The sequence below is a fragment of the Babylonia areolata genome, chromosome 29 (assembly GCF_041734735.1).
Source record: "Babylonia areolata isolate BAREFJ2019XMU chromosome 29, ASM4173473v1, whole genome shotgun sequence".
NCBI lineage: Eukaryota > Metazoa > Mollusca > Gastropoda > Neogastropoda > Buccinidae > Babylonia > Babylonia areolata.
The window spans coordinates 11,876,580-11,894,079 of NC_134904.1; the positions used below are offsets into that span (position 1 = coordinate 11,876,580).

Here is a 17,500-nt window from a genome sequence, read left to right on the forward strand (position 1 = left end):
CAATGGTCAAAATTTCAGTTTGAAGAAAAACACACCGGTAACTCAGAGTTACATAACATTCAGAAAATGTATGGTTTCATGGGAAAACATTACCATAATGATTTTCATAAGAGGCAAATCATTTCTCGAATTTGCAGATGGAAAATGAATTGTTTTAGGACAAAATATGCCAGTAATGCTTCTTGCGTCTGTGGTGCTCACATAACAGCCGATGATATACCAATTTGCGATATGTTAAAGTCTCAAATCCCTGAACTGAAATCATCTTCAGTGTTGATCTTCAGCAGTCCATTGCTAATGTATGACTTTTTCAACTCCTTGTTAAATAGTCCAGTTGGTTCGCTGTTATAGTTGTTAGTTTTTCATTAGAAATATGTCATATTGTTATGATTTTTTGTTTATTTTTTAAAGAAAACTTTAATTATTTCCACACACACACACACACTTTCACTTACTCGTATGCGCACACAGTAATTCCCCCCCCCCCCCCATCCCCCCGCCCTCCTCCCACTCGATGTTTTTCCTTCCCTCGTCTACTATCACAGTGAAAAGACGTTAAACTAAAGAACGAACGAACACACACGCACGCACGAACACAGACTTTGAGGGTGTGGGTTCGAATTCCGCTCTGGCCCTTTCTCCTAAGTTTGACGGGGAAATTTAATCTCAGCGTCTAGATATTCGGATGGAACGATAAACCGGGGTCCCGTGTGTAGCACGCACTGAAAAAGACCCCATGGCAACAGAGTGTTGTCCTCTGGCAAAATTATGTAAAAAAAAGAAATCCACTCTGAAAGGTACCCAAATACGCAACTCATGGCCTGACTAAGCACGTTGGGTTATGCTGCTGGTCAGGCATCTGCCTAGCAGATGTGGTGGAGCGTATATGGATTTTTCCGAACGCAGTGACGCCTCCTTAAGGAACTGAAACTGAAACGAGGTTTCATTCCCTCCGCTTGGTTCCCATCATCGCCTAGGTGTGCATGCTGGGTATATTCTTGTTTTGCATAACACACCGAACGCTGACATGGACTACGGGATCTTTAACGTGCGTATTTGATCTTCTGCTTTCATATACACACGAAAAGGGTTCAGGTACTAAGCAGGTCTGCACATATGTTAACCTAGGAGACCGGAAAATATCTCCACCCTTTACCCACCAGGCGCCGTTACCGAGATTCGAACCCGGAACCCTCAGATTGAAATTCCTACGCTTTAACCACTCGGCTGTTGCGCCCGTCATGGTATGCATAATCATGTGTGTATGTGTGCGTGCGTGAGTAAATATGTGTGTAAAATGAGTGTGCATGCGCGCGCGTGTGCATTGACGTGTGTGCACAAGCGTAATAATAATCCCACTCATAACAGGTCACTAAACAGCAATCACAAAGGAAATGCAAATCAGTGTTTTCATTAGAGGCTTTATTGGCTCGGTGATGGTACAGCTGACGCGGGTTTCGATCAGCAATAAATAGGGCGCTGTTTTGGACCAGACTCCAGAACCACTTTCCCGGAGCCTTGGGGAAGCACCTTTCCTGCATTTCTTTGTCTGACTGGACTCTGACCTTTGGTGAGACTTTTTCTTCTTTATTCAATGTCTTTCCTGCATTTCTTTGTCTGACTGGACTCTGATGACCATTGGTGAGACTTTTTTTTTCTTCTTTATTCAGTGTCTTTCCTGCATTTCTTTGACTGCCTGGACTCTGACCTTTGGTGAGACTTTTTTTTTCTTCTTCATTCAATGTCTTTCCTGCATTTCTTTGTCTGACTGGACTCTGACCTTTGGTGAGACTTTTTCTTCTTCATTCAATGTCTTTCCTGCATTTCTTTGTCTGACTGGACTCTGACCTTTGGTGAGACTTTTTCTTCTTCATTCAATGTCTTTCCTGCATTTCTTTGTCTGACTGGACTCTGACCTTTGGTGAGACTTTTTCTTCTTCATTCAATGTCTTTCCTGCATTTCTTTGTCTGACTGGACTCTGACCTTTGGTGAGACTTTTTCTTCTTCATTCAATGTCTTTCCTGCATTTCTTTGTCTGACTGGACTCTGACCTTTGGTGAGACTTTTTCTTCTTTATTCAATGTCTTTCCTGCATTTCTTTGTCTGACTGGACTCTGACCTTTGGTGAGACTTTTTCTTCTTTATTCAATGTCTTTCCTGCATTTCTTTGTCTGACTGGACTCTGACCTTTGGTGAGACTTTTTCTTCTTTATTCAATGTCTTTCCTGCATTTCTTTGTCTGACTGGACTCTGATGACCATTGGTGAGACTTTTTTTCCTTCTTTATTCAGCACCTTTCCTGCATTTCTTTGCCTGACTGGATTCTGCTGACCATTGGTGAGACTTTTCTAATTCTTTCTTCAGCATCTTTCCTGCATTTATTTGACTGGACTCTACTGACCATTGGTGAGACTTTTTTTCTTCTTTCTTCAGCGTCTTTCCTGCATTTCTTTGACTGGACTCTACTGACCATTGGTGAGACTTTTCTTCTTTATTCAGCGTCTTTCCTGCATTTCTTTGACTGGACTCATTGGTGAGACTTTTTTTTCTTCTTTCTTCAGCGTCTTTCCTGCATTTCTTTGACTGGACTCTACTGACCATTGGTGAGACTTTTCTTCTTTATTCGGCGTCTTTCCTGCATTTCTTTGACTGGACTCTACTGATCATTGGTGAGACTTTTTCTTTTTCCAGCGTCTTTCCTGCATTTCTTTGACTGGACTCTGCTGAGCCATTGGTGGGACTTTTTAAAAAAAATTCTTTCTTCAGCATCTTTCCTGCATTTCTTTGGACTATGCTGACCCATTGGTGAGACTTTTCTTCTTTATTCAGCGTCTTTCCTGCATTTCTTTGATTGGACTCTACTGACCATTGGTGAGACTTTTCTTCTTTATTCGGCGTCTTTCCTGCATTTCTTTGACTGGACTCTACTGATCATTGGTGAGACTTTTTCTTTTTCCAGCGTCTTTCCTGCATTTCTTTGACTGGACTCTGCTGAGCCATTGGTGAGACTTAAAAGAAAAAAAATTCTTTCTTCAGCGTCTTTCCTGTATTTCTTTGTCATTGGACTCTGCTGACCATTGGTGGGACTTTTAAAAAAAAATTCTTTCTTCAGCATCTTTCCTGCATTTCTTTGTCTGACTGGACTATACTGACCCATTGGTGAGACTTTTTTCTTCTTTCTTCAGCGTCTTTCCTGTATTTCTTTGGACTGCTGACCATTGGTGAGACTTTTTTTCTTCTTTATTCAGCGTCTTTCCTGCATTTCTTTGTCTGACTGGACTCTGCTGACCACTGATGACTTTTTATTTTTTTAATTCTTTCTTCAGCACCTTTCCTGCTTTTCTTTGCCTGACTGGATTCTGCTGACCATTGGTGAGACTTTTCTAATTCTTTCTTCAGCACCTTTCCTGCTTTTCTTTGACTGGACTATACTGACCCATTGGTGAGACTTTTCTAATTTTTTCTTCAGCATCTTTCCTGCATTTATTTGACTGGATTCTGCTGACCATTGGTGAGACTTTTTTTCTTCTTTCTTCAGCATCTTTCCTGCATTTCTTTGACTGGACTCATTGGTGAGACTTTTTTTTCTTCTTTCTTCAGCGTCTTTCCTGCATTTCTTTGACTGGACTCATTGGTGAGACTTTTTTTTCTTCTTTCTTCAGCGTCTTTCCTGCATTTCTTTGACTGGACTCTACTGACCATTGGTGAGACTTTTCTTCTTTATTCGGCGTCTTTCCTGCATTTCTTTGACTGGACTCTACTGATCATTGGTGAGACTTTTTCTTTTTCCAGCGTCTTTCCTGCATTTCTTTGACTGGACTCTGCTGAGCCATTGGTGAGACTTAAAAAAAAAATTCTTTCTTCAGCATCTTTCCTGCATTTCTTTGTCTGACTGGACTATACTGACCCATTGGTGAGACTTTTTTCTTCTTTCTTCAGCGTCTTTCCTGTATTTCTTTGGACTGCTGACCATTGGTGAGACTTTTTTTTCTTCTTTATTCAGTGTCTTTCCTGCATTTCTTTGACTGGACTATACTGGCCCATTGGTGACACTTTTTTTCTTCTTTCTTCAGCGACTTTCCTGCATTTCTTTGTCTGACTGGACTCTGCTGACCATTGGTGAGACTTTTTCTTCTTTATTCAGCGTCTTTCCTGCATTTCTTTGTCTGACTGGACTCTGATGACCATTGGTGAGACTTTTTTTCTTCTTTATTCAGCGTCTTTCCTGCATTTCTTTGTCTGACTGGACTCTGATGACCATTGGTGAGACTTTTTTTCTTCTTTCTTCAGCATCTTTCCTGCATTTCTTTGTCTGACTGGACTCTGATGACCATTGGTGAGACTTTTCTAATTCTTTCTTCAGCATCTTTCCTGCATTTCTTTGGACTATGCTGACCCATTGGTGAGACTTTTCTTTTTTTCTTCTTTATTCAGCGTCTTTCCTGTATTTCTTTGACTGGACTCTACTGACCATTGGTGAGACTTTTCTTCTTTATTCAGCGTCTTTCCTGCATTTCATTGACTGGACTCTACTGACCATTGGTGAAACTTTTCTTCTTTATTCAGCGTCTTTCCTGCATTTCTTTGACTGGACTCTGCTGACCATTGGTGAGACTTTAAAAAAAAATTCTTTCTTCAGCATCTTTCCTGCATTTCTTTGACTGGACTCTGCTGACCATTGGTGAGACTTTTCTTCTTTATTCGGCGTCTTTCCTGCATTTCTTTGACTGGACTCTACTGATCATTGGTGAGACTTTTTCTTTTTCCAGCGTCTTTCCTGCATTTCTTTGACTGGACTCTGCTGACCATTGGTGAGACTTTTTTTTCTTCTTTATTCAGCGTCTTTCCTGCATTTCTTTGACTGGACTCTACTGATCATTGGTGAGACTTTTCTTCTTTATTCAGCGTCTTTCCTGCATTTCTTTGACTGGACTCATTGGTGAGACTTTTTTTCTTCTTTCTTCAGCATCTTTCCTGCATTTATTTGACTGGATTCTGCTGACCATTGGTGAGACTTTTTTTTTCTTCTTTATTCAGCGTCTTTCCTGCATTTCTTTGGACTCTGCTGACCATTGGTGAGACTTTTTTTTCTTCTTTATTCAGCGTCTTTCCTGCATTTCTTTGACTGGACTCTACTGACCATTGGTGAGACTTTTCTTCTTTATTCAGCGTCTTTCCTGCATTTCTTTGACTGGACTCATTGGTGAGACTTTTTTTTCTTCTTTCTTCAGCATCTTTCCTGTATTTCTTTGACTGGACTCATTGGTGAGACTTTTTTTTCTTCTTTCTTCAGCATCTTTCCTGTATTTCTTTGACTGGACTCATTGGTGAGACTTTTTTTTTCTTCTTTCTTCAGCATCTTTCCTGTATTTCTTTGACTGGACTCATTGGTGAGACTTTTTTTTCTTCTTTCTTCAGCGTCTTTCCTGCATTTCTTTGACTGGACTCATTGGTGAGACTTTTTTTTCTTCTTTCTTCAGCATCTTTCCTGCATTTCTTTGACTGGACTCTACTGATCATTGGTGAGACTTTTTCTTTTTCCAGCGTCTTTCCTGCATTTCTTTGACTGGACTCTACTGACCATTGGTGAGACTTTTTTTTCTTCTTTATTCAGCGTCTTTCCTGCATTTCTTTGACTGACTGGACTCTGATGACCATTGGTGAGACTTTTTTTTTCTTCTTTATTCAGTGTCTTTCCTGCATTTCTTTGACTGGACTCTACTGATCATTGGTGAGACTTTTTCTTTTTCCAGCGTCTTTCCTGCATTTCTTTGACTGGACTCTGCTGAGCCATTGGTGAGACTTAAAAAAAAAAAATTCTTTTTTCAGCGTCTTTCCTGCATTTCTTTGACTGACTGGACTCTGATGACCATTGGTGAGACTTTTTTTTTTCTTCTTTATTCAGTGTCTTTCCTGCATTTCTTTGTCTGACTGGACTCTGATGACCATTGGTGAGACTTTTTCTCTTTTTTTTTATTCTTTCTTCAGCATCTTTCCTGCATTTCTTTGACTGACTGGACTCTGATGACCACTGATGACTTTGTTTTTTTAATTCTTTCTTCAGCACCTTTCCTGCTTTGCCTGACTGGATTCTGCTGACCATTGGTGAGACTTTTCTTTTTTTTTTATTCTTTCTTCAGCGTCTTTCCTGTATTTCTTTGACGGGACTCTGCTGACCATTGGTAAGACTTTTTTTTTCTTTTTTTCAGCGTCTTTCCTGCATTTCTTTGGACTCTGCTGACCATTGGTGAGACTTTTCTTTTTCTTCTTTTTTCAGCGACTTTCCTGCATTTCTTTGTCTGACTGGACTCTGATGACCATTGGTGAGACTTTTCTTTTTCTTTTTTATTCTGTTTCGTCACTGCTTTCCTTCCCATTGCCTTCTTCTGGCATGATATGGTCAGTGTCTGTATTACGAGAAATGTGCCATCATATCCTTCTGATCTTCACCATCTATACCATCCTTGTTTCTAGGATTGCTACGCTGTCTTTTTGTTATCTGTCTGCTTACAGTTCTTCGCTTCTTCCCCCGAGAGCTTTGGTAAAAAAATTATAAAAATTAAAAGAAAAAGAAAAAAACCTGCCTCTGAGTTTGTCCTCACTGTCTGGAACTCTGTCCCAGAGAGAAAAAAAACACTTTCAAAACAGAAATGAATAAGTAGATAAATAAATAGATAAAGAAATAGTTATAATGATGATGATAATGATGATAATCCTAATAGTATCAATAATAGTAGTGAAGACATGTTTCAATTCCCGGACCTACCTTTGTCACGCGTGCTAAAGCGGACGTGCACCCGCCCCAAGGTACCCTACTACAGACGCCACAACACAAGAAGCCCACGCAGAAATGAAATTATGCAATGCATTTTATGAATATGTGTATCTATCTATAGATGTATATAATAAAAAAATGATTATCAAGAGCAAAAAAACAAAACGAACAGCAGCAGAAGTACAGCCTTATGCTTCCCACATAGTACTACAATGGCACTGATAAGTGAGATCAGTTATTCTAAACCACCATCAGGTCCACTTGGAGACACTGCATCTCAGCCTCACTCACACCAATATCAAACAGGCATGTGGGTTGGGTTTTTTTAGCAGGTAAGTAAAATGGAAAAAAACAAAAACAAAAAAAATCAAACGTCAGGAACGACAACTGACCGGGAGACTATAAATAGAATAAAATAGAATAAAATAAACTGGAAGCACAGGATAGTCTGTTCACATTAGAACCTCAAGGTAATGTGTGTGTGTGTGTGTGTGTGCGTGTGTGTGTGTGTGTTGGAGCTCATGTACGTTTATATGTATTTGACTGTGCTTTCATATCTGTGAAACTGCATGTTTGGTGCATTTCTGTTGTGCATGTGTGGGTGTGGGTGTGAATGTGTGTCTTCATGTTTACATTTATTCGCTTATTTATCACCATTGTTGTCTTATTTATTTATTTATTTATTTTCATTTTATTAGTATTACTATTATTATTACTACTACCTTTTTCTATATTATAATTATTATTCATTTATTTATTTATTTATGTAAGCTTATCTATTATTTATTCCCCCGTTTTTTTTGGGGGGGGTTTGTTTTGTTTTTTTCTCAAGGCCTGACTAAGCGCGTTGGGTTACGCTGCTGGTCAGGCATCTGCTTGGCAGATGTGGTGTAGCGTATATGGTTTGTCCGAACGCAGTGACGCCTCCTTGAGCAACTGAAACTGAAACTGAAACTAGAACCTCAGACACATAAATATAGAACTGTTGCTGACGCTGGCGGACTGAAGACAGGCCCTCAGTAAGGAATGTCAGCTGAGCCCTCAGTGGATCCGTGAGGCGGGTGGGTCTGGAACCACCATGTTACAAATAAAACTTCGACCAAACCAACGGCAACCAGCGAGGAGCGCATCGAAAGACGCATTGGCAACCCAAATCCATTGATGAATGATATTTCGAGAGATCAAATTTTACCAATATTAAGAAAAACATACCTTTATATTTAGTGAATGACATTATCAATGGCTGCCGGCATCTTTCCGCACGCCTCGCTTCTTCAACGTCGTAAAAATAGAACAGTTATCTCCCTTTCTTTCCAATGTTTCACATGTCACAAATACAAATTTACCATATACAGCAGTATTGTTGTTTTTTTCCCACAAGCATGAATTTACTCCCGATGTTAACTCGTGGCGTCTTGTTGGACGCGTTCCTTAAACCTTAAAATATCCAATAAAATTGTCTTGAGCATGTGAAAAGCAAGATATCTTGTATTACCCCCCTTCCATTGAAAAAACTACCACTTGGGCAGACAATGTCATAAAAATGTAGCTCCTCCCCAATTCTCAAATTTCAACATTTACTCCTTACATTTCCACTCATATTGTATAAAGATAACATTTAAGCAAAACGTGACAACTCATCGCCCCTTTCACAGGCTCAAAACTTTCACACCAACCAACCATTGCAGAAATGACAAAACAAAGGTCACAACAAACAGGAGACAGCAAATACAAACGTAACAATGAAACACGACGAAGAAAAACAATACATAACCAACAGGTCAGGAACACAAGCTCCTACCCAGAGCGACGTTACGTTGCACCACGACTGGAACGGAGGCACCAACACCTCGAAGACGCGCGCCAGTCAGAAACCCAGACCACGACGCTGTCAACTGTGGAGACTCACTGACGGGACTAAGGACAAAAACCACCCACTGGCCAACGCACAGTGTTCTGTAGATGAACGAACGTGTGCTTGTAAAGAAACAGAGAAACAAAGAACAGTCCCAGATCTGGTGGACATGAAGTCGTTTACAGAGGGTACAATAGCAGCCGCTAAGCACTGGTTCCATCACCGTCCTTCTCCAAGGACTGACTCCCTACTGGGAAAACCGGCGAGGAGCATTGTAAGTACTAGAACTCCGCTCACTCCGCTCACTCAATTTCCCATATATTTTTTTGTTCAGTTGCACGAGACACTTATGAAACATACAAAACATGACACAACAACACGCTCTCTCTCCACGCTCGAACGCCCAGCCACCAAGGGGAACACGCACGATAAAAAAAACATCGTGCACGCACATAAGCAACACACCCGCCTCTAAAAATAATCCAGCGACCCACCAGCCTCCGCCAACTTCGCCTGCCATGAGAGAAGAAAGAGGGGATGAGACGGATTCGAACCCCCTCTGTAAACGCAAAAAGAAAACAAAAACAGCGGAACCATTATGTCGTCCGTGACACTCTTTCTTCCCACTGTCCCCCACTGTTCAGTCACCATCGTCTTCTTCCGTTGCCTTTCTGTCTGCCTGACTTGTCCGATTCACCATCTAATTCCTCTCTGTTTTCCTTTGAACTCTCCAATGTCTGTTTGTTCAAAGCAGTCTGTCTGCCCTGATAAAAAAGACTATATTTTTTATTACATTTTTGAAAATAACTTGTAGTATTCCTTCCAGAAACCTGGTTAAAACAACAAGGTCAAGAACCCAAACTAAAACAACCAAACTCTCGCTTAATACTTCTAACCTACCAGAACAAAAAAATTCTTTACTCGTCGCAACCTGATATCTATCAAAATCATTTTTCTTTTCTTTTCAGTCTGCTTAATGCCTTTCCAAAACTTCTTCCTTTACTGAGACACTACAACTCTGTCCTCTCTCAACTGCTTGATGAACATGCACCCCCGCACTACCCGCATGCTGCCTGATAGGCCTTCCGCCCCATGGCACACACAAGACACTCGACTTGCAAAACGCAAGCGTCGCTAATTGGAACGGAGATGGCGATCAACAAAACTGAAAGTCCATAATCAAATCTTCCGAAAAAAAGTAAACAAAGTCAAACATATAATCTCATCAGCGTGTTTGTGCGTGTGTGCGTCTCTCTCTCTCTCTCTCTCTCTCTCTCTCTTTTTTTTTTTTTTTTTTGCTGTTCTTTCTTCCCAAGTTCTCGATAGAACATCCAACAATTCTTTTTATTATATCATGTTAAATCTTCTTGGTACTGCAAAAAGGACTCTTCTTCCTTCTGCCTACATTTTATCTGAACTCCCCAATGTCTTCTCCTCTTTATTTTGATAAAGTCCAAAATATTTGTACCAGTTTGGATCAAAGTCTTTCCAACCTGCTCATCCTGATCCTCAGCTCAACGGCACTCCTCTCCGTTCCTTCAATCCCTTGACGGAAACACAAGTCCAGGAAATCCTGAAAGAAATGACTATAAAATCCTGTGAGCTTGATCCTGTACCAGACTCTGTCTTTTCCAAGTGCGTTTCACAGCTTCTCCCAACAATCACCAATATTGTCAACTCATCCCTTCACACTGGAACGTTTCCATCCACTTTCAAAACTGCAATCGTCCGGCCTCTTCTGAAGAAACCCAAACTTGAGTTAAATATTTTTTGGAAAACTATCGACCATTTTCTAACCTTCCTTTCCTGTCCAAACTTCTTTAAAAAGCCGCCCTGGAGCAGTTAAACAACCATCTTTGTTGCAACAATCTCCTCCACCTTTTTCAGTCTGCCTACCTTGCTGATCACAGCACCGAAACCACTCTCCTCCACATCCTGAATAATGCTAGCGTCCGACACATGCCCATGTTTGCGCATACCCAGATTCAAACACTCCACTCTCGCTCGCCGTTCTTTTTCTGTCTCTCGACCTTTCATTTGAAGCTTTACTGTCGTCCACCCCCTTTCTCTCCCTCCCTCCCTCCACCTCCCACACAAAACAAGTGTGTTTGTTGCAGACAGGATGTGGTGGTTTGTTGCAGACAGGATGTGGTGTAGGGTGCTTTGTTGCAGAGAGGATGTGGTGTGGGGTGGTTTGTTGCAGAGAGGATGAGGTGGTTTGTTGCAGGGGTGGTTTGTTGCAGTAAGGATAGGGTGGTTTGTTGCAGAAAGGATAGGGTGGTTTGTTGCAGAAAGGATGGGGTGTGGGGTGGTTTGTTGCAGAAAGGAAGGGGTTGTTTGTTGCAGAAAGGATGGGGTGTGGGGTGGTTTGTTGCAGAAAGGATGGGGTGGTTTGTTGCAGAAAGGATGGGGTGTGGGGTGGTTTGTTGCAGAAAGGATGGGGTTGTTTGTTGCAGAAAGGATGGGTCGTTTGTTGCAGAAAGGATGGGGTGTGGGGTGGTTTGTTGCAGAGAGGATGGGGTGGTTTGTTGCAGAAAGGATGGGTGGTTTGTTGCAGAAAGGATGGGGTGGTTTGTTGCAGAGGGGATGTGGTGGTTTATTGCAGAAAGGATGGAGTGGTTTGTCGCAGAGAGGATGGGGTGGTTTGTTGCAGAGAGGCTGGGGTGTGGGGTTGTTTGTTGCAGAAAGGGTGGGGTTGTTTGTTGCAGAAAGGATGGGGTGGTATGTTGCAGAAAGGATGTGGTGGTTTGGTGCAGAAAAGATGTGATGGTTTGTTGCAGAAAGGATGGGGTGGTTTGTTGCAGACAGGATGGGGTGGTTTGTTGCATAAAGGATTGGGGTGTTTTGCTGCAGAAAGAATGGGGTGGTTTGTTGCAGAGAGGCTGGGGTGTGGGGTGGTTTGTTGCAGAGAGGCTGGGGTGTGGGGTGGTTTGTTGCAGAAAGGGTGGGGTTGTTTGTTGCAGAAAGGATGGGGTGGTATGTTGCAGAAAGGATGTGGTGGTTTGGTGCAGAAAAGATGTGATGGTTTGTTGCAGAAAGGATGGGGTGGTTTGTTGCAGAAAGGATGGGGTGGTTTGTTGCAGAAAGGATGGGGGTGTTTTGCTGCAGAAAGGATGTGGTGGTTTGTTGCAGAGAGGCTGGGGTGTGGGGTGGTTTGTTGCAGAGAGGCTGGGTTGTGGGGTGGTTTGTTGCAGAAAGGATGGGGTTCTTTGGTGCAGAAAGGATGGGGTGGTTTGTTGCAGAAAGGATGGGGTGTGGGGTGGTTTGTTGCAGAGAGGATGGGGTGGTTTGTTGCAGAGAGGATGGGTGGTTTGTTGCAGAAAGGATGGGGTGTGGGGTGGTTTGTTGCAGAGAGGATGGGGTGGTTTGTTGCAGAAAGGATGGGTGGTTTGTTGCAGAAAGGATGGGGTGGTTTGTTGCAGAGGGGATGGGGTGGTTCATTGCAGAAAGGATGGAGTGGTTTGTTGCAGAGAGGATGGGGTGGTTTGTTGCAGAGAGGCTGGGGTGTGGGGTGGTTTGTTGCAGAAAGGGTGGGGTTGTTTGTTGCAGAAAGGATGGGGTGGTATGTTGCAGAAAGGATGTGGTGGTTTGGTGCAGAAAAGATGTGATGGTTTGTTGCAGAAAGGATGGGGTGGTTTGTTGCAGACAGGATGGGGTGGTTTGTTGCAGAAAGGATAGGGTGGTTTGTTGCAGAAAGGATGGGTGGTTTGTTGCAGAAAGGATGGGGTGTGGGGTGGTTTGTTGCAGAGAGGATGGGGTGGTTTGTTGCAGAAAGGATGGGTGGTTTGTTGCAGAAAGGATGGGGTGGTTTGTTGCAGAGGGGATGGGGTGGTTTATTGCAGAAAGGATGGAGTGGTTTGTTGCAGAGAGGATGGGGTGGTTTGTTGCAGAGAGGCTGGGGTGTGGGGTGGTTTGTTGCAGAAAGGGTGGGGTTGTTTGTTGCAGAAAGGATGGGGTGGTATGTTGCAGAAAGGGTGTGGTGGTTTGTTGCAGAAAGGATGGGGTGGTTTGTTGCAGAAAGGATGGGGGTGGTTTGTTGCAGAAAGGATGGGGTGGTTTGTTGCAGAGAGGCTGGGGTGTGGGGTGGTTTGTTGCAGAAAGGAAGGGGTGGTTTGTTGCAGAAAGGATGGGGGTGTTTTGTTGCAGAAAGGATGGGGTGGTTTGTTGCAGAGAGGCTGGGGTGTGCGGTGGTTTGTTGCAGAAAGGAAGGGGTGGTTTGTTGCAGAAAGGATGGGGTGGTTCGGTGACATCAGCATCGTTCTGCTGCTGGCGGTGATCATGGGTGTGGTGGAGAAAAGTGCTGCAGTGAAAAAACCACACATTCTTGTCATCATGTCTGACGACACCGGCAACGCGGACTACCAGGTGTGTGTGTGTGTGTGTATGTGTGTGTGTGTGGGGGGGGGGGGGAGGAGGAGGGGGGCGGGGGCATATTCCACCCGTGCGGTCTCGTATGTGTGTGTGTCTGTGTCTGTGTGTCTGTGTCTGTGTCTCTGTGTCTCTGTGTGTGTGTTTATGTGTTTGAGCGTGCTTGTGTGTATGTGCGTGTGTGCATCTCTCTCTCTCTCTCTCTCTCTCTCTCTCTCTCTCTCTTTTATTTTTTTTTTTTTTTTGTTGTTGTTGTACATTTAACACAGGGTCGGAGACAATAAGGGACCGAAAAAACAACAACAACAACAAAACAAAAACAAAAACCAACCCACCTCTGCTGGGGCTGGAACCCACGTCCTCCAAGTCGTAAGTCCATGAGGCTGACCACTTCTACACGAGGGCGGCGGGTGGGGGGGGGGGGGGGGAGGCGGGGGCGGGTTAGGGGGGTGGTCATTGATGCTGGTGTGGTGTGGGTTGTGGGAGGAAGCTGATAGCCAATTGAAACTCCTCTGATACTGACTTGAAACTTCACTGATACTGCACTGCCTTGGAACTCCAATTATACTGACTTGGTACTCCGATGATACTGACTTTAAACTCAATGATGTTGACTTGGAATTCCAATGATTCTGACTTGGAACTCCAACGGTACTGACTTGAAACTCAATGATACTGACTTGAAACTCCAACGGTACTGACTTGAAACTCAATGATGCTGACTTGGAACTCCAACGATTCTGATGTGGAATTCCAATGATACTGACGTGAAACTCCAACTGTACTGACTTGAAATTCAATGATGCTGACTTGGAACTCCAATGATACTGACTTGGAATTCCAATGATACTGACTTGAAACTCAACAATGCTGACTTGCATCTCCAATGATTCTGACTCGCTGGTCCCTAGCTACTGCACAACTTGGAACTCTAACGGTACTGACTTGAAACTCAATGATGCTGACTTGCAACTCCAATGATTCTGACTCGCTGGTCCCTAGCTACTGACACTACTTGGAACTAAGCGGTGGTGTGATCGTGGGCAGGACGTGGACCCCTTCATGAGGAGCCCCCACCTGACGGCCCTGAGGAAGAGGGGCCTGCTGCTGACCCATTCCTACACCCTGCAGACCTGCACGCCCACCCGCACCGCCCTGCTCACCGGAAAGTCAGCGCTGTCAACATTTATTTAATTATCAATTTTATTAATTATGTCACAAAGCGAGAGAATCTCAGCACGCTGGTTCGAATCACATCTCAGCCCGCCGATATTTTTTCCCCCTCCACTAGACCTTGAGTGGTGGTCTGGACGCTAGTCATTCGGATGAGACGATAAACCGAGGTCCCGTGTGCAGCGTGCGCTTAGCACACATAAAAGAACCCACGGCAGCAAAAGGGTTGTTCCTGGCAAAAATTCTGTAGAAAAATCCACTTCGATAGGAAAAACAAATAAAACTACATGCAGGGAAAAAACAAACAAACAAACAAACAAAAAAATGGGTGGCGTTGTAGTGTAGCAACGCGCTCTCCCTGGGGAGAGCAGCCTGAATTTCACACAGAGAAATCTGTTGTAATAAAAATACATACAAATACAAATACAAGTAGAAACACCCTTGTAAACTGATTGTCGCTGTAGTACTCTGCTTATTTATTATGTTATTGTGTTACAAAATAAAAACACCCTTCCAAATTGATTGGGGGCTCAGGGGGGATGGGGGGGGGGGGGGTCAGTGCTGTCAACACATTTTTTTGGTTTGTTGTTGTTGGTTTTTGTTTGTTTGTTGTTGGGTTTTTTGTTTGTTTGTTTGTTTGTTTTGTCGGGTTTAGTATGTGTGCTTTGTGTCTTACTGACGTGCTATTGCAAAGCGGTTTGAGACGTTTGAATGCGCAATATAAATGTATCATCATCATCATTTGTAGAAGTAGTAGTAGTAGTAGTAGTAGATAATGATTAATGAGAAGTGTTACTATTAGCCTAGTGGTGACTCGTCTACCTGGGAAGAGAGAGAAACTCTGCACACACTCGCCAATATTTTCTTCCCCTCCACTAGACCTTGACTGGTGGTCTGGACGCTAGTCATTCGTATGAGATGTCAAACTGAGGTCCCGCGAGGAGCATGCACTTAGCGCACGTAAAAGAACTCACGACAATAAAAGAGTTGTCCATAACAAAATCCTATAGGAAAATCTACTTTGATTTGAAAACAAATACACTTGCAGGCAGACAAAAATGCAGAAAAAAAGAAAAGAAAAAAAGGTGACACTCTCACTGTAGCAACGCGCTCTCCCTGGGACTACTTACTTCTACTTATGCCTATAGCTCCGCTCGGGAACAAAGGGCCGCAACAGCACTCCTCCAACGGACACGGTTTGGGGCGATCCTCTTTATCTGGGCCCACGTCATTCCGGCTGCCTTCACTTCAGTGTCCGTACTTCTTCTCCAAGTCTGCCTGGGTCTCGTATAGGGTTCGGATGTTCCAGGTCCCTATCCTGGTCTTGCGCTTGGTTGTCAGAAGAGTTTTCGGCGCACTGGCTTCCCGAAGGCTTTCACCAGCTCGCGTCATGAGCTCTACTTGAGAGGACTCTTCCTCAACCATGCTGTTTTTGGTATCTGCTGTTGCGGTTTCTGTAACAGACTTTTTTTTAACGCACTCAGTACGGCCAGTCCTCTCTTCTCCTCTACACAAACCCCTCGGATGTCCAGTGGGTGTCTGAATGACCCAACCTTTAGCTTCCGTCGTCAGAATTGTGGTATTCTTTGTCAACATTCACCTCTTCAGTATAAGAGCCTTCCGCTTGCAATAATTTGATGATGGTAACTGGGGTGAAACGCTGTTAACGTCGTCTCTTTCGCCGTTCGTATGGAAAGAGTTAAAGAATTGGATTGTTAGCCCTATTCTAACCCCCAACCTGGAGGACCAGTGAGCGCCCTTCGTCTGGTCTCTACCCCTTGACCTGTCTGGCTTGGGTGGCCCTACCAGGAGACGAATCTCCAGCCAGCATAGCGCTCTCCCTGGGAAAAGTACCCTAATTTTCGAACAGAGATATATGCTGTGACAAAAGACTAATACAATATAATACAATACAGTACAGAAAATGGGCCTGGATCTCACGTTCACTGATGAACAACATTGGATCAGAAATCTAATCCCAAAACGAACCTGCCACGGAAATTCCTTCTTCTTCTCCTCCTCATATTCATCACCCACCTCTCCTCCGTCTTCTACTTCGTCTTCTTCCTGTTCTCCCTCGTCTCCTTCCCTCCTTCTCCTCCTTCTTCTTCCTCTTCTCTTTCCTCCTCCTCTTCCCTCTTCTACGTCTTCTTCTCCCTCCTCCTCCTTTTTCTTCTTCTTCTTCTAATACTCTAATCCTCCTCATCCTCTTCCTCCTTCTCCTTCTTCTTCTTCCTCTCATCGGTATCATTGTTGGTTGTGGTTCAGATACCTCTACAACGATTCCTTCTTCTCCTCTTCATATTCCTCCTCTTCCTCCTCCTCCTACCTCTTCTACTTCTTCTTCTTCTTCCTCTTCTCCCTCCTCCTCCTCCTCCTCCTATTCCTCCTCATCCTCTTCCTTCTCTTTCTTTCTCTCATCGGCATCATTGTTGGTTGTGGTTCAGGTACCCCTACAGGATTGGTTTCTCTCTTGGCAAGATCAAGGGCACCTACCTTCGCTGGGTGGACGAGAAGCAGAAAATGCTACCCCAGTCCATGAAGGAGGCTGGATACAGGACTCACATGGTGGGCAAGTGGCACCTGGGCTTCTGTCACTGGAATCTGACGCCCATGTTCCGCGGGTTCGATACCTTCTTCGGCTTCTACGGTGGTGCCCAGGGCTTCTTCAACCACAGTTGTACGTTGCTGAAAAACAAACAAAAATGTTTTGTTTGTGTGTCTCATCTTTTTACTGGTTCTCTCTCTCTCTCTCTCTCTCTCTCTCTCTCTCTCTCTCTTTCTATCTCTCTCTCCACACACACACACACACACACACTCACACACATATATATATATATATATATATATATATAATTTTCTCTAAAGGCCTGACTAAGCGCATTGGGTAATGCTGCTGGTCAGGCATCTGCTCAGCAGATGTGGTGCATGTAGCGCATATGGATTTGTCCGAACGCTGTGACGCCTCCTTGAGTTACTGATGCTGATACTGGTCTCAGTTTCGGTTTCGATTTCAAGGAGGCGTCAAAGCTCCTAGTTTCGGTTTCAAGGAGGTGTCAAAGCTCCTAGTTTCGGTTTCGATTTCAATGTGTCAAAGCGTACGGACTGATCCGTAAAAGCTTTTAAAACATTCCGCTAGTCAGGTCTTGCGATATATTCTGTATGTTTATGTTCCCCACAAAGAAAACGAAAGTACATGTGCTAGTTTTCTTTTTTTTTTTTTTTCGGCTGTTCCAGTCAGTCAATCTTTTCTCTCTCTTTCCAGAGAGGCTTACGGCACAGTTACTAGGGATGGGAGAAGGGGAAGTGAGGGCGGATTACCGGTATG

The 17,500-nt window shown here is 43.6% G+C and overlaps 1 protein-coding gene across 1 annotated transcript in view; it reads left to right on the forward strand.

Annotated features, from left to right (window-relative positions):
- The first annotated feature begins 6,146 nt into the window (after positions 1 to 6,146).
- Positions 6,147 to 17,500, forward strand: part of LOC143302265 (arylsulfatase J-like) — a 24,614-nt gene continuing 13,260 nt past the window's right edge. The window contains exons 1-4 of the mRNA XM_076616858.1: positions 6,147 to 6,183; positions 12,857 to 12,996; positions 14,047 to 14,168; positions 16,620 to 16,852. Of these exons, the coding sequence (XP_076472973.1) occupies positions 12,862 to 12,996; positions 14,047 to 14,168; positions 16,620 to 16,852 (490 nt within the window). The 5' untranslated portion in view covers positions 6,147 to 6,183; positions 12,857 to 12,861. The remainder of the gene's footprint in view (positions 6,184 to 12,856; positions 12,997 to 14,046; positions 14,169 to 16,619; positions 16,853 to 17,500) is intronic.